The sequence below is a fragment of the Anas platyrhynchos genome, chromosome 1 (genome assembly GCF_047663525.1).
Source record: "Anas platyrhynchos isolate ZD024472 breed Pekin duck chromosome 1, IASCAAS_PekinDuck_T2T, whole genome shotgun sequence".
Taxonomy (NCBI): domain Eukaryota; kingdom Metazoa; phylum Chordata; class Aves; order Anseriformes; family Anatidae; genus Anas; species Anas platyrhynchos.
The window spans coordinates 178,745,012-178,771,724 of record NC_092587.1 but is presented as its reverse complement, the minus strand read 5'-3'; the positions used below and the strand labels follow the sequence as shown (position 1 = coordinate 178,771,724).

At 46.1% G+C, this 26,713-nt stretch overlaps 3 protein-coding genes across 3 annotated transcripts; 1 reads left to right on the top strand and 2 right to left on the bottom strand.

The window, feature by feature from the left end:
* Positions 1-66: 66 nt before the first annotated feature.
* On the bottom strand, positions 67-4,801 carry KCNRG (potassium channel regulator). The gene is made up of 2 exons (XM_005015241.6): positions 4,236-4,801; positions 67-2,453 (listed from the first exon to the last, which is right to left on the bottom strand). Exons 1-2 carry the CDS (start codon positions 4,799-4,801, stop codon positions 2,201-2,203), a joined length of 819 nt encoding a protein of 272 aa, XP_005015298.2. The 3' UTR covers positions 67-2,200.
* TRIM13 (tripartite motif containing 13) lies at positions 2,797-10,458 on the bottom strand. The gene is made up of 3 exons (XM_027471302.3): positions 10,314-10,458; positions 8,602-8,740; positions 2,797-7,549 (listed from the first exon to the last, which is right to left on the bottom strand). Exon 3 carries the CDS (start codon positions 7,541-7,543, stop codon positions 6,317-6,319), a length of 1,227 nt encoding a protein of 408 aa, XP_027327103.3. The 5' UTR covers positions 7,544-7,549; positions 8,602-8,740; positions 10,314-10,458; the 3' UTR covers positions 2,797-6,316.
* A 6,422-nt stretch (positions 10,459-16,880) lies between these two features.
* SPRYD7 (SPRY domain containing 7) lies at positions 16,881-26,487 on the top strand. The gene is made up of 5 exons (XM_027471403.3): positions 16,881-17,102; positions 18,163-18,279; positions 20,750-20,916; positions 22,503-22,605; positions 25,300-26,487. The coding sequence occupies exons 1-5, from the start codon at positions 16,997-16,999 to the stop codon at positions 25,395-25,397; spliced, it is 591 nt and encodes a 196-aa protein (XP_027327204.1). The 5' UTR covers positions 16,881-16,996; the 3' UTR covers positions 25,398-26,487.
* Positions 26,488-26,713: the final 226 nt, after the last annotated feature.

Genomic DNA, 26,713 nt, shown 5'->3' with positions numbered 1-26,713 from the left:
TGTGGTGCTGTGAAATGCTTGTATTAAGTATTCATTTAGGCAGAACCGTGGAGCATGAGTAATGGCATAGGTTAAAGTTTTTTATTAATCCAAATGTAAATATTTCCAATTTTGTTTCACTTCAATTTAAAGGAGTCCAAACCCAGTTTGTGAAATGGCTGCTACAGCAGTGAAAATAAACTCTCCACTTCTACAGTAGGTGCAAGAGCCTAACTTTGTTACCACAAAGAGTTCTAAAACAGTTCTCATATGGATTACACTGTTGCTGTCAGCCATCATTTGTATCAGGATGCTTACAGTTTCAAGTCCGTATTTTCCTCTTTGCCATAAAAAGTTGTCACTTTTGTCTTCTTCTTGCTATTATTGGTAAGTCTCCTCACCAATAGTCACAGTTATGGACTCATTCACTACTCACAATTATTGGTTTTGGTTCTATTTCAATTTGGGGAATGGGAACTTTTCTGGAAAGCCAGTCCGTGTACCTCAAAACAAACCCACTGCTTTGAAAACAAGGAGTGTTTTTGTACAGCACTCTGCTGTGCCACCCTAAATCTGCCTTCAATAGGCCGACCACAAAGCCCACCCTTGCGTGGCTCCTGCCGCAGACCTTCACAGCAGGGCAGAACCATCCAGAGGCTGCAAACGCAGCCGGCCTGGGGCCTCGGGACAAGCCCAAATCATGTGGCAGCAGCCCTGCGAGTATGGAAGGGGCTGGTTCCTTGTTCTCCTGGCACAACCGTAGTGAGGAGGAAGTAAATAAAATAAACAGAGGCCTAACAAAAGGGCCATGCTCAACACTTCAACGCATTGACCAAAAAATACAATCCAGTTTGAAGTGAAGGCATCCAGGCTGTTATTCCACACTCAATACATCACGATGTTCTACATTACTTAACCTGTGAGCTGCTTGGGAGAGGTAGTCCCATAATGACATTATTTCCCCGCTAGGCAGCTCTAAAAGAAGCAAAGAGAACCTCGTCATTGCCAGTGGACTTTTGAATTTGTGTCGAGCTGAAATGCTTTATTGTGGCAACAAAATAAAACCAACGCCCAGTAGTGGTATCAGCAGCCTGGAATGATCCATTTCATTGAAAATCCTACAGGCAAGGCACAGGAGGGCGATCCCCACCACCCCCAGACTTAAGTGCTGCAAATAAATTTGCATTTTAAAGCTCATTGTAAGCCAGGTCTGAGGCTTACAATGCAGGATGAAAGGTTCTTAATTTCTAAAAGCTTCCTTAACTTGCCTGGAACCTGAGATAATTTGGGCATCTTTACAAAGCATCGAACAGGGTTAACAGCCCCAGGGCTTTAAAAGCAACTTCTGCTGAGCCTTCCTCCTAAATACATTTTGCATTTAGCAAGCATTAAAAAATGCTTCAATTTTGTTAAAAATTTGACCAACTCTTCCATCTGAAGGACTGATTATTGTATTTTTCTTCTTCTTACAGTGAAAGCTCTGAGAACTGACCCTCTGTTCGCTTCCCCAGTGTTCTCTGCAGACTTTTCTCTCTTAATTCCCAGCACCAAAGAGCAGCTCAGTGTCCTCAGATGGGGGCAGAGGACAGAGGAGCATTTTGCAAGAGACAGTACCACATTATCAACACACCAACACCAGTGGTGGCTTCACAAAGCCACCTTCTCACGTCTTGAGTCACACAGCAACACAACGGGCGATGCTGCAGCTTTCAGCTACGCGCAGGAGAAGCCGTGCAGGTCCTCTCCCAAAAGCAGAAGCAGCATCCCATCGTTCCGCTTCGCACCGCTCCTCCAGCCACTTATCCAAACTGCTCGGAGGAGAATCAGGTCACCTTGTTTACTCCTTCGTGTGTTATCACATCTGAAGCCTGCTTACATTGACGCGCAGAACAAAAACGAGTTTCTAGAAGGAGGGGCTGAGTTTTCGGCGAGTCCTGACATAAACGTTAGCCACAGGGAAAAAACAAAACCAGCCCTGGAAAATGCTGGAATCTGGTCCCCAAACACAGTATTGAATCTGTGGCTCGTTTATTTAGAACTGAAGAGGGTGGAGCACTCAAAGGCAGGAAGGCAATTTTTTTTTTCCAAACACTTTACAAAAATAAAATGTTGTTTGTTTGTTACTTCCCTCAATAGCTGCAGTTTCAAACAAGCAAACAAAAAAGGGCCAGTGGTGCCGACACAGCCCTCTTTTACCTTCAAAAGATTACAGGAAAAGGCTTTATTTCCCCTTCTGCGTGTGGCTTCTTTTTCCCTGTGCTGCCCCAGAGCTCCCCGGGCTTTGGCTCACCGCGACGGCGAGGCCTGCTGGCCTCTGCAGCCTTTCGAAGCTGTAGCATTCCACTTTCTCCTCGCTGGAAACCGTCCTGGTGCTTACGAGGCGAAACCCATCTTTGAGGAAGGTGTCAACCAGCAGGCCCAGCACGTTAACGCCGTTAATCAGCTTCCTGGTGTCAGGCTTTATGGAAACATACCTAAAATGAGAAAAAATAAGTTATAAAAAGCAGTCACAGAACACTTTAGATACTTATGGAAGGATTTAATCCATTTTTTTTTTAAAAAAACAAACCGGGTCCTCAGGTGGTGCAGCTCAGCACAGTCGCACAGGCCTCCAGCAGCCAGGTTCTGGGTCTCTTTTCTCTCCTTTGAAGACAATTTCACTCTTCCTTCATCATAAGCACTGCTCTCTCACCCCTACTACAAAACTTACTGCCTTAAAAAGGAGAGAGCGTGCTCTAAAGCCGCAGCAGTTTTCAGGTAGGAGTAGGTGATGGGAAGGAGAAGGAAGCCACAATCATCCCAAAAGCACACAGGATCTCTCTTACAAACAGTGACATTTATTGCAAAGTTACCTCGTACAGCAGGCCGTGTGGCGACAAGTAAGAAAATCATACCCATGTCACCTCAGAGAGCTTTAATTGATACAAAGTACAGCTTAAGAACCTACCCAGACACTTCAAGGAACAGCAGTCATGTAAAAATACTATTACAAAACACGTACGCTGACAGGGTGAAACTGTTCCACAGGGAATTACACCGAACAGGCATGGAAAGCACAAAAAAAAGGCAAAAGAATCCGTTTCACCACAGACTTAAGTCAACAGAAACTCAGCAGGCCGCGCAATCAAAGTGTTCTCGTTCCACTAATCAAGGTAGGCTCGTCCACAGGAAGAGTTTCACCGAGTCTGAAGAAATAAAGGAAGGAATCGGGGATATTTTTCCCATTACTCAAGCTGTCGGAACCTACCTGGCCAACTGCTAGTCCTGTAAAATCATTTCCAAAATTACAAAATTAAGGTCTGGCACATGAAGACGCATTGCTGCACAAATGCAAAGTAGTTCTCCCTCTTCCCTCCCCTCGCTCGGCTACAGAGAGCTGAAAGGAAGGAAGATAAACTCGGTAATCAAAGGAGTGCAGTGTTAATTCAGATATTCCGAGAGAATAACCCTCTTGGCACCATTTCAGTGAAATTTCCATAAAGTTCCAGATGTTCTAACAGTCGCAGAGGACAAATGAGGTTACGTTTTCTTAGCCAGTAAGAACGCGGCTCCATACGATGGAGACATCCAGCAAGAGCTTGTTTAAAAACTCTACGTTTTCAACAGAATACGGTGCTGCTATCCCAAAACTCCCTGATTTAGAGCAGCCTTAATAAAAACCGAACCTGGCTCTGATTTCAAAGAAAACCCACTGCACAGCACGCAGCTAATGATCTCCCCCTTCTCCCTCCCCGCAGTTAAAAGGCTCTACAAAAGCTTTCCAGCCCCTGAACCTCAGTTCCGCCGGTGTTTTCAACCCTGTTCAGCCATTCTTTTTTTGATATTTAAGTCTACAGGACCACGAGCCAGTGGATTTCAGCTTTCTCCTGCACCTCACTCCTTATTTTGTTTCCTTCCCTTCATTTCACTCTGTTTTTCAAGTTTCCTAGGAGGTCACTGATGCCACAAAATCCTAAAGCCTGGCAGAGAGAGCACGGAGGGAAGGGGAGAGAAAGACCCAACAGAACAGAGAGACAAACACTGAGAACAGGATTTTTAAAATTCGGGAACATTTTTAAGAACAAGCAAATCAGCCTAACAGAAATTCAACCGGGCACTTCAGAACTGGAGAAATATCAAATTAAAAGTACAGAAAGAAGGATTTTTGTTCATTTCTCTCAGACAGTTGTCCCATAGTGTCTTTAAAATGAGCGTGTCCTTCGTGGACTAGAAGTCCTGAAGGCTTCCCCACTGAGAAGTCCCACTACGGAGAGTACCTGGCCACAAGCTGGTCACCGGCGGCGCGTTCAGTTCCACACTGAAATATGAGGTCATGATGAGAAGGTCTTTCCAAGGGAAGGGGAACGAGTGGCTGCTGAGAAGGAAAAGGGCTGCTCCACCTCTGCGCCGTGAACACGGTGATCTGCTCGGCGAGCCTCTCCACGGTGCTGCTGCAGGAACCAAAGATGCGGAAAAAAGCCTGGGTTTCCCGCAGGAAGAAACGCAGCTCCAGGATCTCCAGCCGTGGCTTCAGCAGGTGCTCCTGGCCCAGGAGCTCAGCCAGCGGCTGGAGCTGATAGAACTCCGCTTCTCTGCGCAGCCTCTCCACGTCCGAAAAATCAGCAGGCAGAGAGACCTGCAGGGTCCTCAAGAAGTCCAGGATGTAAGCGAACAACGCTCCGTCCCTGTCCACGAAAAATTCCCCGTCCACCAGCTGAAATTCCTCGTTGTCTTCGCTCAGCATCCGCGCCAGCCTGGACTCGGGGAACCGCCGCAAGGTGGACGCCCGGGTTACAAACCTCACACCTCCCACGCTCAGGGCGACCACCTCCCGACTGCTCATCGCCGGCTCAGCCCCTCAGGGATTATTAGGATGCTCTGCTCTCTGCTCCTGCAGCTGGATCTTTCCTAAACCACCAGCCATCCGCAGCTGCACGAAGCATTCGCCGCTTGCTGCGAGTGTTTGGAGCGAGGTGTGGAGCAGCCACGGGCTCCCCGGGCAACAACGCTGTAAATACGGCGTCCCAGCGGTTTGTTTGCAGGGCTCGGTTGCTTGGAGACTCCGATTCTTGGAATTTCACGTTTTATTTTTGAAACGAGCCGCCTGCAAGGACTACTGGAAGACCAGCAGAACAGATTGGATGCACTTCAGGCAATGTATTTCCGGATCGTGTGCTCTCAGCGAAGGGCACTTCAGGGAACTCAAGCTTCCAGCTCACTTGAAATCAGCGTTGCCCCACAGCCAAGCCGACGCACTCAGAAAGTTATTTCAATTCAATTAATTCCTGAAACAAGGTGCACGAAAACCCGGTAACAGCAGCAGAGCCTACACCCCTTCCAGGGCTGAAGCCCTTCCAAGCACGACCCCCACGCCCCCAGGGCGTTACACACACTTCCCTGGCTCTTGGAATTCCAAGCTGGATTGACAGTGAGGAGAAATCTGCTGCCACTTTTGCGGGGCTACACCACGAGGCTGCAGGCCTGCCCCTCCCCACACCGAGCTGTTTGCTTGAAAGATGCTTTTTAAGGAGTTGTGGCTTCAAAGCAAGGTGGCTCTACCAAGACAGCTCGCCCCCCCGACAATTTCACAATGGAAAAGCAAACTGCGAGCACGCAGCTTGCTCTCCTCTCAGCAGCCTCGGCTGGATTCTCTGTACCCCTAGGATTTATCCAAGCTGCTGCCCTGGAGATAGGTTTTTGGACAGAACATGTAAACAACAGTCATTACCTACAGCAATCTGAGTATTCAGGGTAATTCAGCTTTTGGCTAGACACAGAAATAGAGACCTGTGTGTGTATATATCCATACACACATATATCCAGCCCTGTTTCAGTGAGTACCAGCAAACAGACTCAGGCAGGAAGTGTTTCCAAGGGGGCAGCTACGCCCCGTCCAGCGCTCTGCTTCCCCATCAGAACTGCTCTGCCTGTGTCCGAACCCCGTCAGGAAAAAATAAATTAAAATTAACTGTGCCCTTCAGGAAGGAACACTTTTTAATCAAAGGGTACACAAGCTCTGATTCTACAAATAGGTTACCATCCCACTAAGTTCAGCCCTATGTTTCGGTAAGGAAAATGATTTAAAATGAGGAACATTCCCCTCATCACCACTGCAATAAGAATCCTGATTTTTTTTCCAAAGCTCCCCTTCACCTTCCAGGTCAGCAGTGCTCAAACTACATGACCATTACGGAAACATTTTGAACCATCACTGAACATTTGGAATCAGAACATTTTGAGTGTTCTCAAACACTCAAAAGCCTTTTAACAAAGCCTTTTAAAAAAGCACAATTAGTTTTACACAGCTTTACGTTTCCTTCATCAGATCTCTTTTACTTCCTACATTTCGGTAGGGGCTTCACAACAGTTTATATTTGCAGACGAACTGCGCCACATTATCCAATACGACCAACGTGTAGTTTTTACACTTTTCGCTCAGAAGCGAAGCTCCATCTGTCATCTGCTCCCAGTAAAAGACGGCGTGATCTGCTATCTCCACCGTATCTGCCAAATAAGATAAGCTAATTGTAAAGAGCTGAGACTTCCAGCCCTGGAGATTGTCAACGACAGACTCCACGAAGGACATCCTGGTGACAGCAAGAAGCAGCAAGCAAATAAGAATGGTTACTATCAACCGGCGCGAGAAGACCGAGGGGATCTTCAGTTTCAGGGTGCTGTTTTCCTGAGGCAAGGCCAATTTGTCCACGTCAACCAGTTTGATCCCGTTCCACTGGCTGGTGTCGAAACTCTTCATCGTAGGGCTCACGTCCACGTTGGAACAAGGTAGCGGGGTTTCTTTGAGCACCTTGATTTTTTCCCTGAACTCCTGCATCTGCTGCAGGAAAATGATGGGCTCAGACACGTCCTTGAAGGCCTCGGCGATGTTGAAAGCCATCCGCTGCTCCTGCAGGATGGCGTTCAGCTTGTTGATCTCCGGGTCGTAGGCCTGCATCACGGCGAGCTTCATGGTCTCGAAGTCAGAGAGGATCTCGTTGCGCTTCTGCTCCAGCGTGTGCTGCAGCTTCTCGAAGAACTCCTTCACCTTGTCGGAATCCTTGGTCAGCATCTGCAGGGCTTTGCGCTTACTGGTTTCCAACGTATCCAGGCGGGAGAGCGCGTCCCCGCAGCGCCACGTCTCGAAGCCCTGGAAGAGGGTTTCGAAAGCCCGCTTCTCCTGGGAGTAGGCTTCCTCGATGGAGCAGAAGACGTGCTTCGTGTGGTCACCGCGGGTGGCGCAGACCCCGCAGATCAGCTGCATGTCCGTCCGGCAGAAGATGTTGAGGGGCTGCCCGCTGTGCACTTTGCAGACGGGCATTTTGGGAGCCACCTTGATTTTGTTGTACTTCTCCACGATGCCTTTCAGGGAATAGTTGACCTGTAAGCTGGTGACTCCCGTCACCGGAGTTTCCTTCCGGCACGTGGGGCACTTGAAAGGGGCCGGCCTCCACAGCACATTCCGCACGTTGCCCTCCAGGATGCCTTCCAGACACTTCCTGCAGAAGTTGTGCGAGCAGGGCAGGACGCGAGGGTCATCAAACAGGCTGCAGCAAATGGGACAGGTGAGGTCTTCCTCCAGGAGCTCCATCGTATCCTAGGAAAGAAAATAAAGATGGTAACAACTTAGGGAACGCATTTCGGAAGTTCTTCAACTACAAAGCTCGTGGCTCTTTTATTCTACATGCAAAGACAAAGGTGAGTCTCTAATCATGTAAAAACTTCCATTTTCTCCCACAGTAATTTATAAGTAGCCAAGTGAATGTTATCACTGAGCTATTCAGCACAAACTTAGCGTACTTCAAAGAACGGCTGCCCATGATCCTTGATAATTCATAGCGAAACAGAACTCTGAACTATTTTATTAATCCCTGATCTCTATTTCCAGTTCCATTCTCACAGCATTAATGCCTCAGCAACTCCTTTTCGTGGGCAGGACCTACTGGAAAAGGATTTACCACACATTCCTTCTCAATGGGAAGTCTCAATGAAAGGACACATCCCACTGCTCTCCCCATGCCTCTAACCAAAGCCAAGCTCTCAGGTGCAGGCACCTTGTAATTACATCGTGTTCTAGAAAACACACAACTAATAAAAGACCAAACAGGGTGACAGCTTGTATTTGCCAAAACTCTCAAATGCTTAGTTTGGAGGTGTAATTAAAAAGATGCTTCCCTTGTGTAGTCATCCCATACTATGTTTTAAAATATATGATAAAATTCCTTTTATAAATTAAAAGATTTATCACAAAAAAAAGAGCATCCAAGTAGTCCTGTAACAAGCAAAGCATACAAATGAGCTGTTTTAAGTAGTTTTGGTGTTATTACGAAGATTCCTGTCCCCTCTTGGAAATATAAAGCAGCAAAGAAAGAGAGCCAAGAGAAGAGCTGCGAAGAAATATCCATGCTGCGCAGGACAAGAAGAGCAATAGCGTAGCACTGATCCCAGGAAAGCACAGATAGCTACAGGGAAGAAAGGCAAGGTCAACGCTGAGTCTCCTCCACGAGAGGACAGATACAGCCACGGTGAGACTTCACATTCCCGAGAGGTGTAAGCAAACCTTCCGTGTTCCCCCAGGACCAAGGAGAAGGGGGATTCCCTGTGTCTGGATAAGCAAAGTTTGAAAAGGTTGCCAGGTTTTCTACTCACCCTGAGCACTGAGGTGATCAGGCAGAAGAAGGCACCCGTTAAAGCCAGGGAAAAAGCCCTGGAGAAAAAGGTCGAATCACTCCATGTACCACCAAGGGTTTCCTTTAAGGCCACAGATCCCACGCAGAAACTTCATTTTCTGTGAAAAGAAAGTAATTTCGAAACACCTTTTAATGCTGGCACACGCAAGGTTTCTCTCTTGCCTACTCTTCCTAATAGTAAAAACACTGGGATGAAAGAAAGTGGGTGATTTTGCCCCTAAACTCCTGAGTCTCTCTGTATGAACAATTCTGTTTTCCAACTTGGACTCATAGCTTTTAGCCATGGTAGCAGCACAAAGGTCAGTTTTGCCCAAGCATTCAAAGGATAATAATTGCCAAATGGAAATGCCAGTTCTCCATCTTTTAGTAACTGGAAATCCACAGCGCAGAAAACATTCACCCCGGTCCATCTCCTTTACCAGCGAGGATTTTGCTTCTTAGGAACTGGAAGAGAAGCTTGGTATGCCTGACAGCAAGCACTGAAAACCACCGCAGAACACGTTTACTACAATATGTCCCATCAAAAATGCAGGACAAACATTGAAGACTTGCAAGCTCCTAAAAATACAAAAGCATATACAAAAGGGTTTCATGATCCAAATAAAACTGTCTTGGTGCATTCCAGGCCTGCTTATCCAATTAAATAATTACACTTCATAAATGCAAGTGAACTGCAAAATCATTGTACGATAGCATTAAAAGCTTAGGATTTAAATTTAAAAAAGAAATTGGCAAGGCTATGAGCTTACTTTTAAAAAAATCTCTTGCAGCACCAGTAAGAAGAGCAAACCGAAAATACTGAAAACCTGAAGGACTGGTTTGGAGAGCCCAACTTCCTTCTGCTCTAGGAGGCCAATTTCAGAGAATAAGCTGCCTGCGGACTGAAGCGCGCCTTTGTACCCACACATCCCTTTGTACCAGCAACCTGGTATGTGCACGAGTTAACTACAGCTTAAAACACAGCAACACCACCACTTCTCTGTGGGGAAGCTCCGTGTAACTTCTGACACAGGTGCACAAGGAACTAGAGCCTGCCACCTGTAGCGCACACACCAACAGGCACAATGGTTTCTCCCTTCACCTGAGCTCAGGTAGTTCTCTGGGTACAAACTCAGCAGATGTCACCCACCTGAAAGAAAGAGCAACTGGCACGGCCCTACCGTTCAGAAGAATGAATGGCAAAAGAAATCTAACCGTAAATATGAAAATAAGCAGTGTAGCTCGTTACTGCACTCCAAACGCAAATTCATCTAGCACGTGTCTCAGCACAGTTGGGTTTATGAGCTAGCAGGCAGAAAGCAAAACCAAAATTTCTCCAAACTTTACAGAAAACAGAAACAGAAAGCGAGCTTCCCTCAGTTACAAGTTTCCTTCAATGACATGTAAGTAGTCTAAATAAAATGTTACCAAGTTGGGCTGTATTTCCACAAGCAGTTAAAGCAGTGAGGATGGGTCCTGCCCCCTTTCCTTCACAAGGACCCCACCAGACCTTGTCAGGACCTCCTGTGAGCTACTTCACCAGCTTTCTGTCAGGTCAGCACGTTCAGCAACCCCAAACACGGCTCCCACGAGACAAGGACGGGAGGAGGGGAGGTGGGCGCTCCTCTCTGGGGCAGCAACAACCTCAATCCCACTCACCCCACAGAGAGGAACCACAGCCTGACCACGCACCTAGGGCTAAAGCAGCCGACCTCCGGATCTCCTCCGGCGTCCAGGCGAGCAAGAAGGAGCTGAAGTGAGCGGCCACACTTCCAATATTGATTATTTCACAGCCAAAGCGTTTCTTTTTCTTCTTCTTCTTCTCAGGAGCGCCGGGCAGATCCAAAGCCGTTCAGCTCTCGGAAAGGCCTGTAAAAATAAATAGATAGATTGATAAATAAGAAAATTAATAAATAAATAGGGAATTTTAGTCAGGGTGAGCGCTCTTTCCTCAGGAGGCTCCCGTCCCCAAGCCGTGTGAGGAGAGCCGAGGCACCCCGCAGCCCCACAGGCAGGGCGGCACAAATGGCCGTCCCCCACGTCCCCTCCACACCCCCTCCCACCCCCCCCAGCCTCTCCTCACCCTCGGGGCCCTCCCGAAATGGCAGCGGCGCCACAGAAAATGGTCGCGGGGCCGCCTCTCCCAGCCGCCGGCCCCGGGGGTGGAGGGAAGGAAAAGGCGGGCAGCGGGCGGCCGCCATCGCCTCACGGGCGGGCACCGCGGCGCCCAGCCCCGCTCCCGCTCCCGCCTCACCTCACCTCAGCGGCCCCCCGGCCGCCATGCACCGGCCCCGCCGCCGCACGCCCCTCCTCTCGCCCCGCAGCGCCGAGGGGCGGGCAGGGAGCGGGGTGTGCTCGGCGAGGCTGGGTTATGAGGAGAAAAAAGGGTCGGGGGGTGCGGGAGAGGCCGCCCCGATGTGAGGGGTGGTCGGGGGGGGTGAATGGGGTGCGTGGCCGGGGGTGCTGCCTGAGGGGGTGCTGCTGAAGCGGCTGATGAACCGCGCAGGATGCGCTCCAGAGCTCACATCTTTCCTCCTGCGCTGGTGCCCAGTTCTTTGTGATTTTTGAAAGCAAGCATTTCCAGGTAGTTTCTGAAAACTGATAATAAAAGCCATCCCCAAATTGCTTTCAAGTGATATCCAATGCTTGTGCATTTACATTTCCAAGTTTCCCATGTCTGTGCTTTCCCAACTGCCATCCTTATACTAAAAAATTCCTACTTCTCTTGAATATTTTGATTAAAGATATTAACAACAAGATGTCACTCTTGGCATTTAGATTCCCTACCCATTACAAACTCATTGTACAACTTTTTTTCCTCATGTATTTTCAGAGTATATTTTATTCTCTATTCATTCTTTTTCCTCATTTTCCTGTCCTTATAAGCACAGAGGGAGTTGTATGGACATAAAAGCGCAGACTGGCTTGCCTAGAGTATCTCTTCTTCATCTGGACCATCCAAAAATTTTATTTTCTTTCCTTTCCTGGGCTTCTGTCAGAGCTGAAAGGTTAAACCTTAGGACAAACACAGCAGCCACCATATCATTTCCTAAGCAGTCACGGGATTTATGTGTTCAAGTGTACCACGGCTGTCCTCAGCATGATCAAACATACTCAGGGTACTTTTCTACTGAGTAATCCAAGTGATTATTTCTATTACACATGCAAAATATGTAATACAGCTTAGGAAACTGCACACAACCAGTCGTTTTGCACAAATGTAGTCCATCTTCCTCTACTCTGTAATCCCTTGATTGTTAACGCAGGTTTTTCAAAGGCAGGTTGCTTATGAGCTTGCATTCTGACAGCTGAGAGCACAGAGTGTTTTCCTGAAGTAGCATCAGGGGCCATTTGCTGAAGTTTCAGAGGAAAATTCTGGCTGATGGAAAAGAGCATTAATAGATCTGCAGCGGTATTATCTATTTGTGGGAAGGCAAAGGGCGGCAGCACCTACTGGCATCTTCCAGCTCCAGAGAGGACCTAGACCATGGTTCTTGCATTAAGCATTGCAAGGGGAGATTTCTGAGACTGAAGCTGTGTGGTGGGCTTCAGCCAGCAGCCTGACAGCTCCCTTCTGCTACTCGCCTTGCTCGTACCAGCTCCACCACGCTTCACAGACACTCTCCCGAGATGATCCAGCCCGCTATGCCAGCAGCACGCTATTCCCTTCTCTGTGCCTGGGTTCGTTTCCTGCTGATGCAACGAGCTGAACCAGCTCAGTACACGGTTAGGCAATCACCAGGCCTAACGGAAGAGGAGGGAGGAAAACAGGAATAAGGATTTTTCCTCTCTGTGGATGCGAGCCATTAAACTGACTCAAGCTGTAACAGGTACTTTTGCCCTGAGAGGTGGATTGACAGAGTTAAGCCAACTGTGCTGCTGACAAAAGAGAGCTCCATCCTCTTCCTTTCCCTTAGTTTTGCTTTCCTGATGCCTTCTCTCTGCTGGCTCTGACATCCATGTGGCCACATGTTAGGTTAGACCCACTTGCCAACAGAGCCGAAAGCTAATCCAGTTTAAAAAAAAAGGGGGGGGGGGGGGGTCAGCAGGATCAATCTCCTCACCCAGCTGATCCTGCAGCCAAACAGGCATTAATGACAGCATAAAGGAGCTAGCGAGAGGGCCTGTTCCAGTGGCAGCCTGCACACGTGTCAACGTAAAACAGAAGTGCCTCCCTGCCGGCCATAATTTCCCAAATGCTTCCAGCCAGCTCTTGCTGGCACCGCTGCCAAAAGTAACAGAGTCTTGCCCTTTGGCCACACCAGCTGCTTACTGCAGGCACCAGCCACCCTCTGTGCTGTGCTGGAGAAGGTATCTATCACAAAACTGATGGATAAAAGTAGCAGGAGTTAAAAGTAGCAGTTGTGTTGTTTTATTTTTTTCCCTTTTTCCTCAGGTTTGGCTTCTCCACCAGTAAAGCTTTTCCAAAGCTATGCTACCAAAGACTTGTCTGATTGCACTTGTCTCCGAGGGTGAAACACCAAAGAAAAGAGAAGAGTTGAAGGCCTTTCTCAGACTTATCCTGGGCTCCAGGTCTACGTTTACTGAAGGAGGTTCAGGCTTCACATCCCATTGCAGAGGTGTTGGAGCACTCCCAGAGTCAGGTCTGACTTCAGGATGATGACTACTCAAAGCACGCTGCTTTATTCACGTGAGCATATCCTCAGATGGAGAGAGGCAACCTGAGATGTGCTGTGTGGTTGCTGTCAGGACCTAAATAGGGAAACAAACCTGCCAGAGATGCGATGCCAGTACAGCTCAGTAAGAAGACACTGTGAGACAACACAAATCAACTATTCAGAGCAGCCCTGTGTGTCAAACACCTTAGCCGTGCATAAACGTCGCACAGCTAGATGTATATTGCATCTGGCCACACTTCTTGTTCAACAGATACATCTGAGCTGTATTAAACACTCCAAAAGAGGGTAACTTGCTTGTTACCGTTCCATAAAAACTGCATTTCATAGGCATTGGAGAAATATTGGGCATTAAAAGTCCATGAAGGATCATCAGCAACCAAAATGATCGCCTGCAGTTTTGAGGTCTGAATGTCAGAGACTGCCTCGGTGTCTGCAGGGTCCCTGACGAATATTTTAGCAGCACCGAAAAGCTCCGTAGTTTTCCACACAGAACTTTGACCTGCACGGTTAACTAATATTCAGCTCGTCGCCAGATTTTCCCGTTAGGAGGAAAACTAACGTGGTGGTGAATTCAGTTATCTCCGCAGTGTGATCCCGTTTATTTACGAAGAACGTGCAGCCATGTCCCATTTCCTTGCACGCAGAGGAAGCAAATGGGAGGGAATACGGCGTGGCGCTCCAAGTTTGCTGCTCTCGCCAGGATGCTTGCCCAGAAGAAGCTGTCCCCTGGCTTTTTCTCAGAGCCATGCACCACTGCTTCTCCCACTGTCTGCTGGCTCTCGCCTGGTGTTTCCGCTCCCTGACATGCACGCAGGCAAACACAGCTGCAACCAATCTGCGCTCTTGCTGCCGCGCTCGCAAGCGGTCCCCGGAGAGCTCTGACTTTCCCCAAATTAGTGCTTGCTCACACGAATTAGCTCATCCCAGTGCCTGGCTGTGCAGTCCTGTGCCCTGGGCAGCGGTTTCTAGGCTCTCGCTATCTTACGCCTTAAAAGAGCTTAATTGCTCCTTCCTGGCCAGCGCGCCTGTCGGCTTTAATGAGGTTTGTGATTGCCTATAGATCAAAGCCCTGCCCTGATGGGTTCTGCTTCTCCGGCATAGAAAGGAAAGGGGAAGTGACCTCCAAAGCAAATAGAACAACTGGGAACAAAATTAATTTTCATACACAATTTCTGCTGTGACTTGGCGAGTGTCGGCTTAACTGCATGAAGTAGGAGCCTTCCTACAGAAAGTACACCCTCCCCAGAAGACGTTGTAAGGAAGATTTGAGGAGTAAGAGCACAACCTGTTTTTCATCGGAGACCTTGTCTGTATCATCTTCCAAACCACAGGCCTGACCCTGTGAGTGGAAGGACTGCTTTCAGTAAACAAACCTTGATTTTCCAGTCCTGCGCTATCGTTTACTTCTGTGCAAGCCCCACGAAGATGTTAATACACCTATTCCAGCATATTTAATAACCTTTTTTTTTTACTTTTTTAATTGTTTTTCACAGATGGAAATGCCTCCGTAAAGCTTGTGGCAGTGGAGGAGCAAGGCCCAGTGCTCTACGAAGAGGAATTATTATGTTGAGACTGATTAATGATGTTGTATTACATGCTGGAACAACGGGTGATACATAATTCCCCTCTCTCCTGTGAATTTGGTGATACCAGGGAACCTTACCCAGATGTATTTGCAGCCTGTGGAGCTATTTTGCAGGGCTAATGAGGGACAGTTGTGTTTTGTGAATGAAGCTCTGAGCAAGGGAACAGAACAAGTCAATGACCACCCTTCCCTTCCAGCACAATCTCCAGCACTCCCACGTCTGTGAAATGGATGAGGCCTGGTCTTCTTTTCCGTTCTTCTTCCCGTTCTTCTAACATGGTCCCCAGACAAAATGTCTCTGCTGCTACTGTTCAAGTAAAAAAAAAAAAAAAAAAAAAAAGGGAAAAAAAAAAGCTAAAACCCTGCGAGCAACAAGCATGTTTAGGCATGCTGAGCATAATTTTGCTTCCAGTGTGGGAGGGCCCTAAATACTTGGCCTCCCCAGTGAAAGAAATGCACATTCAAGAAATTCAGCAGACGCCGCATTAACCCTTCATTGCCAACCACAGTTATATGTGTGAATGCTGGAGCCCAGATCTCCATTTCCTCGGGGCAGCTGCTTGGGCATTGAACAAATTTTGTGAAATCTCGCTGTTCAAGCATGCTCTAAACAGGCTGTCAAGAAAAAATGACAGATATGGTACTATCTTGCTGGCGTTTCTCACCTGCTCCTCCACAAAAGGCATACAAAAAGCTGTATTTATTACCAGCTGACATTCCCTTTTTCCACCTGACCAGCCTTGTTGGTTTTCCCAGGTGGGGCTTTGTGGCTTTACCATGCATCCCATGGGGACACTAAGCTGTCACCAGCACCAGGCTTGGCGCTGGCTCTGGGGGACACCCAGCACCACAGCCACTGCCAGCTGGGGACTGGTGACACTGGGATCTCCAGTAAGAAAGCAGTGGAGTGGGGAAGTGCCAGCGACTGCCCCCAAAAGTCTTGTTGCCCTTTAGTCCGACAGCTTTGGCAATGCTGGCAACATGTGCTCGTCTCCTCAGTGGTCTTTTGGGGAAAGAAAGGAGAGTATTAGGGCACAGAGAAGAAATAGGATGGGAAGTCATCTGGAGGTTGCATCTCCTCCTAAGTCTTTTTTTTTTTTTTAATAATAGATTAACATTTGTCATTTAGCATTTACTGTAACAAACCCGCAGTGTGCGACAGACAATAAAAATCCCGCAGTGACTTAAATGGGACTAATTATGTGAACAACCAGCTACCGACGGGAACGACGGTGCCCTACACACGAAATAAATAAACATCAGTTTCCACCTAATATTTACTTCTTAGAAGTCCAAGAATAATCCCATTTGGCATATTTTAAGGAAGTCAGCTCTTGACCCCAAATGTTTATGGGCTGTAACAGTAAGTCCAATAAAAGAAAGGAAGCATATTTTAGAGCTGCTCTTAAAATCAGCTTGGTTTTAGGCACAGTTTGGAGGAAGGCAGCATTTCACCTCATGTTTCAAGCGAAGGGGTAGGTGTGACTGATGCAGCCCATCCAGACCAGTAAGATATTTCTTGCTGTGAAGCTGTTCTTTAATAAAGGATGTGAAAACCCACTAAAGCCCCCGAGATGGGTGATGTTGTACCACACGGGTTACGTTAGGTGCGTATGGGGGAAAAACTTAAGGGAGCTTTCTAGGTGAAATGTAGCAAAATGAGATGGCAGATGAGCACCACGAGGAACAATTTTATCCCAAATGGGAGGTAAATATGGCTTTAAACGTATGTGTTTTGTTGTTGGCAGAGCGTTGTGGACCAGCAGCACGACATTTACTGGAGTTTCTCTGACAGAAAACCCGAGCGGCAAGCGGGGTGAAGGCAGCAAAGCGGGGTCTGGGGGGGCTCCCCCCGTCGGATAACCACCCCTCAGTGCCGGGGAGCCACAGGGGAGGCTCAGCCGAGCCCAACCTGCCCGGTTGTTCCCCCTGAGGGCCGTGTTTTGTCCCCTCCGAGGGCCGCCCTCCCTCAGCTCCCCTCAGCGCCCCGCCATGTCGCGCCCTCCCGCCGCCTCCTCCCGCCCGCCAGGGGGCGCCGGGCCCCGCCGCCATCTCGCGGCTCTGGCGGCGGCTGCGCGCTTGGCCCGGCCCGGCCCGGCTCGGCTCGGCTCGGCTCAGCTCATCTCGTCCCGGCTCATCCCGGCCAAGCCATGGCCGCCTCCGCCTTCTGCTGCCTCCGCTGGTGCCGGGATGGCGGCGCCGGGCACATCCCGCTGAAGGAGATGCCGGCGGTGCAGCTGGACACGCAGCGCATGGGTGAGCGCGGCGGGGCGCGGCTGCCCCTCAGCCTCGGGGAGGTGTCGCCGCGGGGGTTGTTTTGGGGGAAAAAGGTGTCTTTTTGGGGTCGCCGTGCGTGAAGAGGGGAGGGGGAAGCCTCAAGGGGCGCTCGCCTTGCTTGTGGTGGGAGGGCGCGGGGAGGGGTCGGCGGCAGGTGCCTGGGGGTGCAGCCCACTCTGAGGGATTCACATCGGGAGAGTTGGCGGAGGAAGCCGAAAAAATAAAAATAAACATAAAACTAAATAAAAATAAAAATAAAAAGTGGTTTGGGTTAGGTTCAGGTGAGGCAAGCAGTGCGCGGCCGCCTTCCTCAGCACCTGGGAAGGAGCAGGGCTACCGCAGCCCTGCCCAAACTCTACTTGAGGTGATTTTCACGCCAAGCCATGCTCAGCCCCTCATCCACAGCCCAGCGAGGAGGAAAAAGCAGCTTTTGAGCACGATTCCTGGCCTGTTTGGGACCTGGAGAGTCAACTGTACTCGTGGCCGTGCCAACGGTATCTGTAGGTGAAGTCTTCTGCTGGAAGAAGAAACATTTTGTTGCTTTTTTCCCTTCTCCATACTGGCAGGCGTGTTTCTAACAAAAGGGCTTCACCTGAGAATAACTGAGGCCTCAGGAGTCCATCAAACGTTTCTACCTGCTGTGCCTTTCCTTCTCCCTGCAGAACGTTTTTCTCCAGTACGGGGTACGGGGCTTAGGTCCTCCTCACGGCGAACCCCTCTGACTACATTGTAAGTTATGCCTCTGATGTGGCTGAGCAAAGGCTGTGATCAGCATGGTGCCTCAAAGCCCAGGAGGTGAAATTAGAGCAGCGTATAGGTTTTAAATAAATAAACCCGACTTGAAAGATGAACCAGCCTATAAACAGCCTCCCGTTTCTTACTTCAAAGCGTGGCCCGTCGTCGTAATTCTCTTGGACTAATGAAGCTCTTACTTGGGGCTGAAAGAAAAAAAATTGTTCTCCATGTCTAGGGCTTTTAAGGGACGCTTCCAGACTTTTGAAAATGTTTTGAAGTTCTGTGTTTTGTTTTCTTCTTGCAGGAACAGATGTTGTCATTGTTAAAAACGGCAGGAGAATATGTGGCACGGGAGGCTGCCTAGCCAACGCACCTTTGCATCAGAACAAGAGCTATTTTGAGTTTAAAATCCAGTCCACAGGTTAGTCAGCAAAAATGTACACCTTTAAACGTGGAAGGTATGTCGGATTGCCTGCTGTTGGTCGTATCTCAAATGCCAAGCACGTGCATCTTTCACATTGCATCTTTGAACTTTGTGAATACTGGAGACTCTTATATGCTGTCATTCTGTAAAAGGAAATCTTTTTCTTCTTATTATTCTTATCCTTAATTGTGGCTCTGCAATATTGAAAAGAATGGTGAGTGCAAACCCTAAAACACCACATTTTTTTTTAATGCTGCTATATGCATGCTTTTCGTTTTTACACTTTAGAAATGTATTTTGGTAAACACACATTCGTGACCACATCGAACACTAGCTATGAAGTGTTAGCTTTTTAATAGTGGAGTTTATCCATCAATATTTCTGGCTATTTGTCTACCTTGATTTGCTGTTAAGGTGTACTGTGCTTGAGCAATAGTAACGTGCCTCGTGCTATGCTTTGCACTTCAAATCAAACGTGTAGCACTTTTTCAACACTGCTTTATCAAGAGGAGCCTTTCAGCACCCTGTTTGTTTTGTACAGATTTGCAGTGCAAGGTAGCAGAAAATGAATAAATTTGGAAACATTTTACTCTTACTAATCCAGTCATCTTCACTAGTACAGAGGGCTCTCCAGGCTTACCTGTATTATAATATAAGAAATCAGCCAGTGTTTTTAAAAACATCAGACATTAAAGGTGAGGCTGTTCTTTCTCAAAGCATAGGGAGAGGAAAGAAGAAGGGAGGTGTTTGTCCAGAGACTGGCTTCACCATACTGGAGCTTGAACCCAGTGCTTTTTGGGTAAGGATTGTTTGTACTCAGTTGGCTTGGAGTGCTGGCACTGTGAACATGAATCCATCTAAAACACCTCACACTCTAGCCATTTGTTCTTAAACCAGCTTGGTTTTAAACTACATATAAACCCCAGCTCAGTCTTAATCTGTCGATTTTAGCATCCTTTCTGTTGAGGGGGAGAATCAACTCAGCTGCAGCTGTTGTTCACGTACTGTCATCATTCACACAAGTACTGTATCTGCGTTGTTACACTTCTGAAACACAGGAAATAAATTCTTCTCTGAGCCCGGCCTCATCTCGTCCTGTGCCCCAGGGCAGGAGAGTTACAGATTGCTTAGCTTAAAACTTCACAGAAGTGTCCCTGCGCAGTCTACCAGGGGTCACTTAACCTGACTATGGGAAAGTTTTACAAAGCCCAGTCTGAATTCTGTTTTCACTCTGGATTTGTAAATATTAGCATGAATTGTTCTGCAATTGTGTCTTTTGAAATTAATTTTCTTATATTTTTGCTTTGTTTTAGTCTTCTGAAGATTAAAGAGCCCCAGTTTTTTGATTGTCTACTTATATACGATATTTTTACACGTTTTTGATTGTTTTTCTTGTTTCTTCTAAACTGTCCCTAATTGACCTGACTTGTCATGAGGGATGATGCTTTAAATGGATGCTCTGCTCCAGCTGCAGCAGCAGTCGATGTCCTTTGTGGACTTCATATACAACATGTTTAATTTATACACGACATCCAGAAGTTTTTCACAACAGTACGACACGCTCAAATACGGCGTGTGCTGTGTGATAACCCTCAAATTATATTCTTTGAACTGGTTGCCAGGGCACTATTGTATTTTTGCTACTTATTCCTCCTTATCCGCTGTTCTTTGTAATTCAGAAAGAAATAAATGCTTTCGCAGTATTTCAGCCCTCTTAACCAATTTATCGGGATTATTTAAAAATTGCCCTCTGAAGAGCTTGCACTCCTGTCAGGTTGATACAGGCAGCACGTTTAACAAGCAAATTGTCGTGTTATTCAAGCCATTAATGTGCATACAGAATAGCATCTGACCTCAGGCATTCCCTGTAAAATCTGAAACCTCACTCACGTCATCTTTTTGATCTGACAGAGTGCTACTGATGAGTAGCCTCCGAATACAGTTTCCTAACCAGTTGTGCACTTGCCTTGCTGTAACTTCACCTCGACCACATTTTACTCATTTGTGTATTTGAATGTTGTATGAGGTTCCAAAACGTTACCAAATCAGTATCTGTCATATTTACCATTTCTCCTTTTTCCCTAGGGCTGGTCTAACCAGCTGAAAAATAAAATTGCGTTGTTTCAACTTGATTTGTTCACAAATCCGTGCTAGTTGGATTTGTTTTTTACATCTTCCCGGGTTCTCAGAGTTGTTTTCTAGTATTTTTTAGGAGTAAAAGTTAAGCCAAGCGGTTAGAATTCTCTGGATCTATATTTTCAGGATAGGATATCTTGATATCATCAGGATACCTTCAATCTTTTGTGACTGCTGGTATTTCCAATAGATACTGACTGGTAGTAAATACCTCCATGGCACTAGTTATAACACATTATGTTCTTTATAGTGTCCTGCTTCAGTCAGATATCAAAATCACGTATATAAATATATATATTTTTTTTCATATTGTTTTAATCTCATGTTTTAGGGATTTGGGGTATTGGAGTTGCAACCCAGAAGGCAAACTTGAATCAAATTCCCATGGGTCGAGACGTGCACAGTCTGGTGATGAGGAATGATGGAGCTCTCTATTACAACAACGAGGAGAAAAACAGACTACCAGCAAACAACTTGCCACAGGAGGGCGACGTGGTGGTGAGTTTCCTAAAGCTGCTGTGTCTTTTCCAGCTGGTCCCGGATTTCTCTTTACTTACAGCTGCTGTGTGGTCAGACCGACCGTTTCAGTCAGATTATTGTCATCTCCCAGTTTGGAAAGTGCTGATGTAAACTCCTGTTGTGTTTGAATGGATCAGCAGACTTTGTTCTGAGCATCTGTGTGATGCTGAGTGGGGGACAGACTTCACTAGGGTTTGTGAAGTGGCCTCTCCTGTGTCACAGCCCAGTTGCTGTGTCCAGCTGGCTGATGACTCCATCAGAAGGGTGCTGCACTGTTTAAGATGGGACTTTCCTGAACAAATTACACTCTGGAATGTGTTATGTGGCCTGCCTCCGTGCCCAGCTGAACTCTAGATCCCTCAGCTGACCGGTTAATAATTAGAAGGGAGCAGAGAGAGGGCCTGGCTGACCGATGGATTGTATTTTTAGCCAAAATTTCATAGGGAATGAAAGAAATATTAAGTGTGGATTAAATGAGGAGAGGGTAATGCTCAGTGGGAAGATGATTGAAGAATGAGAGCAAAGTGAGAATCCTAAGATGTTTGTACCTCACTGTTCCCAAAATATCTTTATGGCTTGGCATTCAGAGGATTCCAGCTTATTACCGTCGTTTTCTCGATGTCCTGTTAAAGGCTTATTTTCAAAAACACATGGGAGCCGTGAAATGTAGACCATTTATCCCTGCTGCTTTTTCTTGCTGGGTAACCTTGCTTCTGTATAGCAAAGGTTAGAAATTTCATCCCTAGAAGCCCTAAACAGCTGAAGCTGACTTCTCCACCCTTCACCTCAGACGCTCCGTTATTCTTTTAATCCCCTTCTGAAGTTGTTTTCGTGGAGGGTTGCAGGCTGTTTCAGGGTTTGGTCAGACAATGTAGCCTCCAACAACTTCAATCAGTCACAAAAAATGTAGCCGATGTGTTACTTTGGTGACTCCCCAGTTTTCATAGATGGCAATTCATTGTGTTGTGTCATAAAAAGAGATTTCCGAGGCAGCAAATGACAACTCCAAGTGCCACACTCAGCCACACCAAAACAGTCAGGGGAAAAAAAAATCTCTTTTCTAACAAGTCATTTATTACCTCGGGAGTGTTTGTTTTCTGCTCTCTGGTCAGCACGTTTGTCATGATGTGTGTGAAGCGATGGTCAAATAACTGAGCTGATAGTGTCGTTATTTAGGGAAGTCATTTCCACGGGAAGGTACAAAAAAGACTGCAAAGTGCTTAATATCCATAGGAAATTTTGTGATTCTGTGCCGTGGTGAGGAATAGTCTGGAAATGTCTTTTGTAAACTGGCCTTAGTAAGATGTGTACAGTACTGATTGCATCTAAATTGAACGAGCATTGAGGAATCCCAAGTATTTGAAATAACAAATGTTCCTGATCATTTATTAACTTCTAGGCCTGGGCAGAACTATTTCAAGTGAAGTTTTCTAGAGTGCTGTGGTTTGCATAATGGTGTTAAAATCTGCCTGTGGCTGAAAAAGCTAATTAAAATAGCAATCTTGTGTGTATCAACTTGTTGATGATGGCTTGTTTGTTTGTTTTTATTTTTCTGTGCTTTGTAGGGTATTACATATGACCATGTAGAATTAAACGTATATTTAAATGGGAAGAACATGCATTGTCCAGCTTCAGGAATCCGAGGGACTGTCTATCCAGTGGTCTATGGTAAGTAGGAGATTTTCAAACCGTTTTGTAGTACATAAATATTTTTGCACCAAGTCTGTCTTGTGAATTCTCCTCCTCGCTTGGATGGAGCACGCGTCTTACCAGTCACACCTCAATCATTTGTTCTGGCAACTACATCGAAGAATTGCTTGGAAACACAAAGCAAGGAGAATACAAAGGTGTATTTTCACTTCATTTTTTAGTGCTGTTTAATAGCTAGAAAAAAAGAGCATGGCAGACAAAGTATCCACATCCAACAGGCCGGGAAGTTCCTGCAGTTAGTCTAAAAGTATGGACATGTGGGCTAATCTAGCTTATCTCTGCAGCTTGGTGTTTATGCCCCTTAATTTCACACTTCATAAATGTATTCGGTGTTAAATATGCATAGATACTGAATTACCACTTGTATTCTCTTACGGAAACAATAACTCTAATGTAGTCCTGTAGCTTGCTGTCTGATGGGCGAGCTCCTTGCTGCAGCACCAAGGTGCTGAAATGCAGCAACTGGTGGGTGAGCTGTGGTGGCTGCTCTTGCCAGCACCTATCGATACAGCAGAGCGATTTTGAAGTAGAAACCGATGCCACGTCCAATTAATTCCCTCATAGGCAGTTTAAGAACGAATTTATAAATTACGGGAGCTGGAATTTGGCCAAGACGTGTGTTAACAATTTACCCTTCCAGAACTTGGTGGTGTTTTTGTAGTTCCCGAGCAGTCAGAAGGCTGTTTAACATCTCATCCAAAAGGCAGCGCATCATCTGAGCTGCACTCTGGGTTGTTTTATGACTTACAGCAGACGATCACTGCTTATTGGATCCCCAGCACTGCACCTCCAGCCTTCTCCGCTTTATCTTTGTTCCACCGTAAGAGTCTTGTCTAAGCAATGTCTTCCCCCAAGCTCATTTATCTCATTTTCTTGAGATACCATTAGCTATATGATGTGGATAATTATTTAATTTCACGGTTGGTTCCTAATGAACTGTTGACGTGTTCCCATTTATATCTTGACACATTCATAATACTGCATTTTATGAGCAGGAAGAAATACTCTTAGATATGCTGTAGAGCCTTTGAAGTCAATAAATTTAGACTTACACTTCTCCAAAGTATTAGGAGTGGAAATATTGTCATCTTGTGGTGTGTTTGTAAGCCACATGATGGCGCTGCTGAAGTGCTGTGGCAGCCCGGAGCTGCCCCACAGCACGGCCGATCTCGTGTGAAAAGCTTGGTGAGCAGTGGGAGAGGAGTTACGGTGTGATAGCTGATTCTTGTGTCTTCCCTTTATTTTGGAAATGGTGTTAGCAGGTTGAAATGGTTGAAAGCAGGTTGCTTTCACAAAGCATTCGGTAGCTTGTTAGCCCACTATAAATCATCTTTTTTTCTGAGTTCTGTGCCAGGGGAATGCAGCAGCCTTTCATTGCCAGTTTCTTATTCTCCTCTTCTGCAAGTGGGCATAATTTCACAAACTATCACGTTTCTTACATATTGCTGTAACAACTGAAGCCTCCAAATTGATTTTGCGTGGCACTTAACATTGGTGTACATTTTAAATACAAACGTCCTTATTTTAATGTGCACTTCTAGTCATGGGAATGGATCTGAACACAGCGAAGAGAGCTTCTTAAGCATCTCCCTTTCCAGAATTCAGAGCAGAACTATGGATATCATTTTAAAAGAAACCTGATGGAGTAGGTGAACACAGTGTCAAGTGTGTAAAACAGGAAAGTGAACTTGAAGGTTGCTCCCCACAGCTGCTGTACTTGAGGCACCTTTGCACAAGGGTGATGCAAACGCTGCATAAATGCTACAGGACTGTAGAAATGTGCTAATAAGAGGTTTTTCCTATCTTGGTTCTGAGCTATCTAAATTTCAAACCAAACTATGGAGATGAATCTCCCCTATTTTGATCTAATATTGTTCATATACCTGGTTTATTTGGAGAAAAGTATCTTTGAAAGAGAGCTTTGCTGTCCAGCTGTGCATTTCTGTTTGTTTGTGCAGTACATGAAAGTTTTTCTGTGACAGTCCTCAGGAGTTTCTTTTTTCTGTACTGAAGGTTAACACCACATGTGCCACAGTTTATGCAGGAGGTCCAAAACCGGGAATGGTTTTGTAAAAAGCATTAACTTCCAACTTAAAGAAGCAGTCAAGGAAGCTCTCTTCGTATTACATCTTAGAACAGATGGTCTGACACCAACCACTGCAGACTTCTGAAATCTTGGTAACCTCCAGAGAAATGATTGCAGACAGATGAAACCCTGTAAAACTCTGGCAAAATAGGAAGCGGACAGAAAAAGATATGCAGCTGTAGAGGTGACAGCCTTGCAGTGTGCATCTAGTAGTGTCCTTAGTCTACAGATTTACAGAAAAATAGAGTAGAAAATTTGAATGGAATTGTCTGAAGCCCTGCTAACGTGAAATCAGAGGTAGTGTGCTCTGGGTAAATCAAGGACTGGTGCTGGCTAAAGTAAATATCAGCAGAGAGAGGTGACTGGCTCTCCTTGGGTATGCGTACAGGGCTTTAGCAAATTTGTTGGAGAGATTTCATTTAATTCTCCTATGCGTAGGTAACGAATGTTGTAGAATATTCCTCATGCTGTAACCATGGCATATATAATCTAGGAAGGTGGTGTAATAGAGGGTGAAACTCTGGATGTTCCTTCTCTAATTCCTTCTGTTTGATTCTTTCCCACAGTTGATGACAGTGCCATTCTGGATTGTCAGTTCAGTGAATTTTACCACACGCCTCCCCCAGGGTTTGAGAAGATCCTCTTCGAGCAGCAGATCTTCTGAGTGTCTTCGTACTGGAAATTTGCACCCTGCACTGTTACGAAAAAGCTTTGTCATCTTAAATAAAGCTTCACATTACCTTTAGGAAACATATCCGTATTTTTAGTAAGTACTTGTGACTGTTGTCTGCGGAATTAATGTGTTAACTGCAACACCAGATAATTGTGTTGCAAGTACTAGATTTCTGGCAGTGTTTTGTGGTTGAAAATCAATGTTTTGGGCCAGTTTTTTTCTGATCTGTACTCGATGCCTAAGGAAACCAAGGGTTATCATTGACATCAGTGTTTAATTCAGTATTTTGGATGAACTGGAGCTCTGTAAAGCCGGTAATATGATAGCTATGGAGAGTGATAGTTCTCATGATCTTTTTTTTCCCAGCTTTTTCCAGACAGAAGCTTTATACCTTGTTAAAAGGAAGTACTGTATGACTGACGATACGATGGCATAACTAGCAGCTAGGCTTCGTGTGCCTCCGCAAGGTGTAGCTTAATCCATTCCCTCCGTCTTCAAACAGCAAATGTGTATTGCTCCTAGCTTTTCGTTCCCTTTGACTGTGATGGATAATGGGTTGCTGTGTAGTGATACTTCAAACACTATCTTGTTGAACCTTAACAAAGCAAAGCTGAACGCCACCTGTATTTTTTTTGAGGACCACAGCTCTGTGTCGCTCTGGTAGCAGAGTTCAGCACAGATTGCTCAGCTTGGGTATGCAGAGAGGCAGGTGAAGGGTGTGAGATGTTACGGTGAAGCCTTACATCTACACTGTAAATCAGATTATTCTTTTACGGAATAACTTATTTAATTTCTCTGTGAATCATTGATAAATGATTAATGGCTAAGACATTGTTCTAAAATGTGATGCCCGTAAGTATAAATTGAGATGCTTTTTTTTTTTCTCCTCTGTTGTCATGTATTTAATATACTTCCTGGAAGAACTTTTATTGTAAAGAAAATCTTCGTATTGGATGTTTGGTTTTTGTTTTTGACTTTTCCTGGGTTGATGCGGTTGCATAAAGGAATAATTTATTTAAATATTTTTTAGAAATGACCTGATTCTGAAATTTTCAAATACAGCTTTCTCAAAGCCTTTCAATGTATGGTTTTCTGCATCTTTCTTTGCATTCTGAGTGGACCACGTTTTCCTTCCGTTTTGCCTTGCTGTCACGTACAAGCACTGAACTTTTCAGCCTGAAAGGATGGGGTGCCATTTTCAGCGTGGTATAAACCGGGGGAGACTTGGAGTGGTGCAGTTCTGGTTCCCCTTGAAATCTGCTCTGCTGTGTTAAAGATTATACAAAACATTCATCCTTGAGGTGATT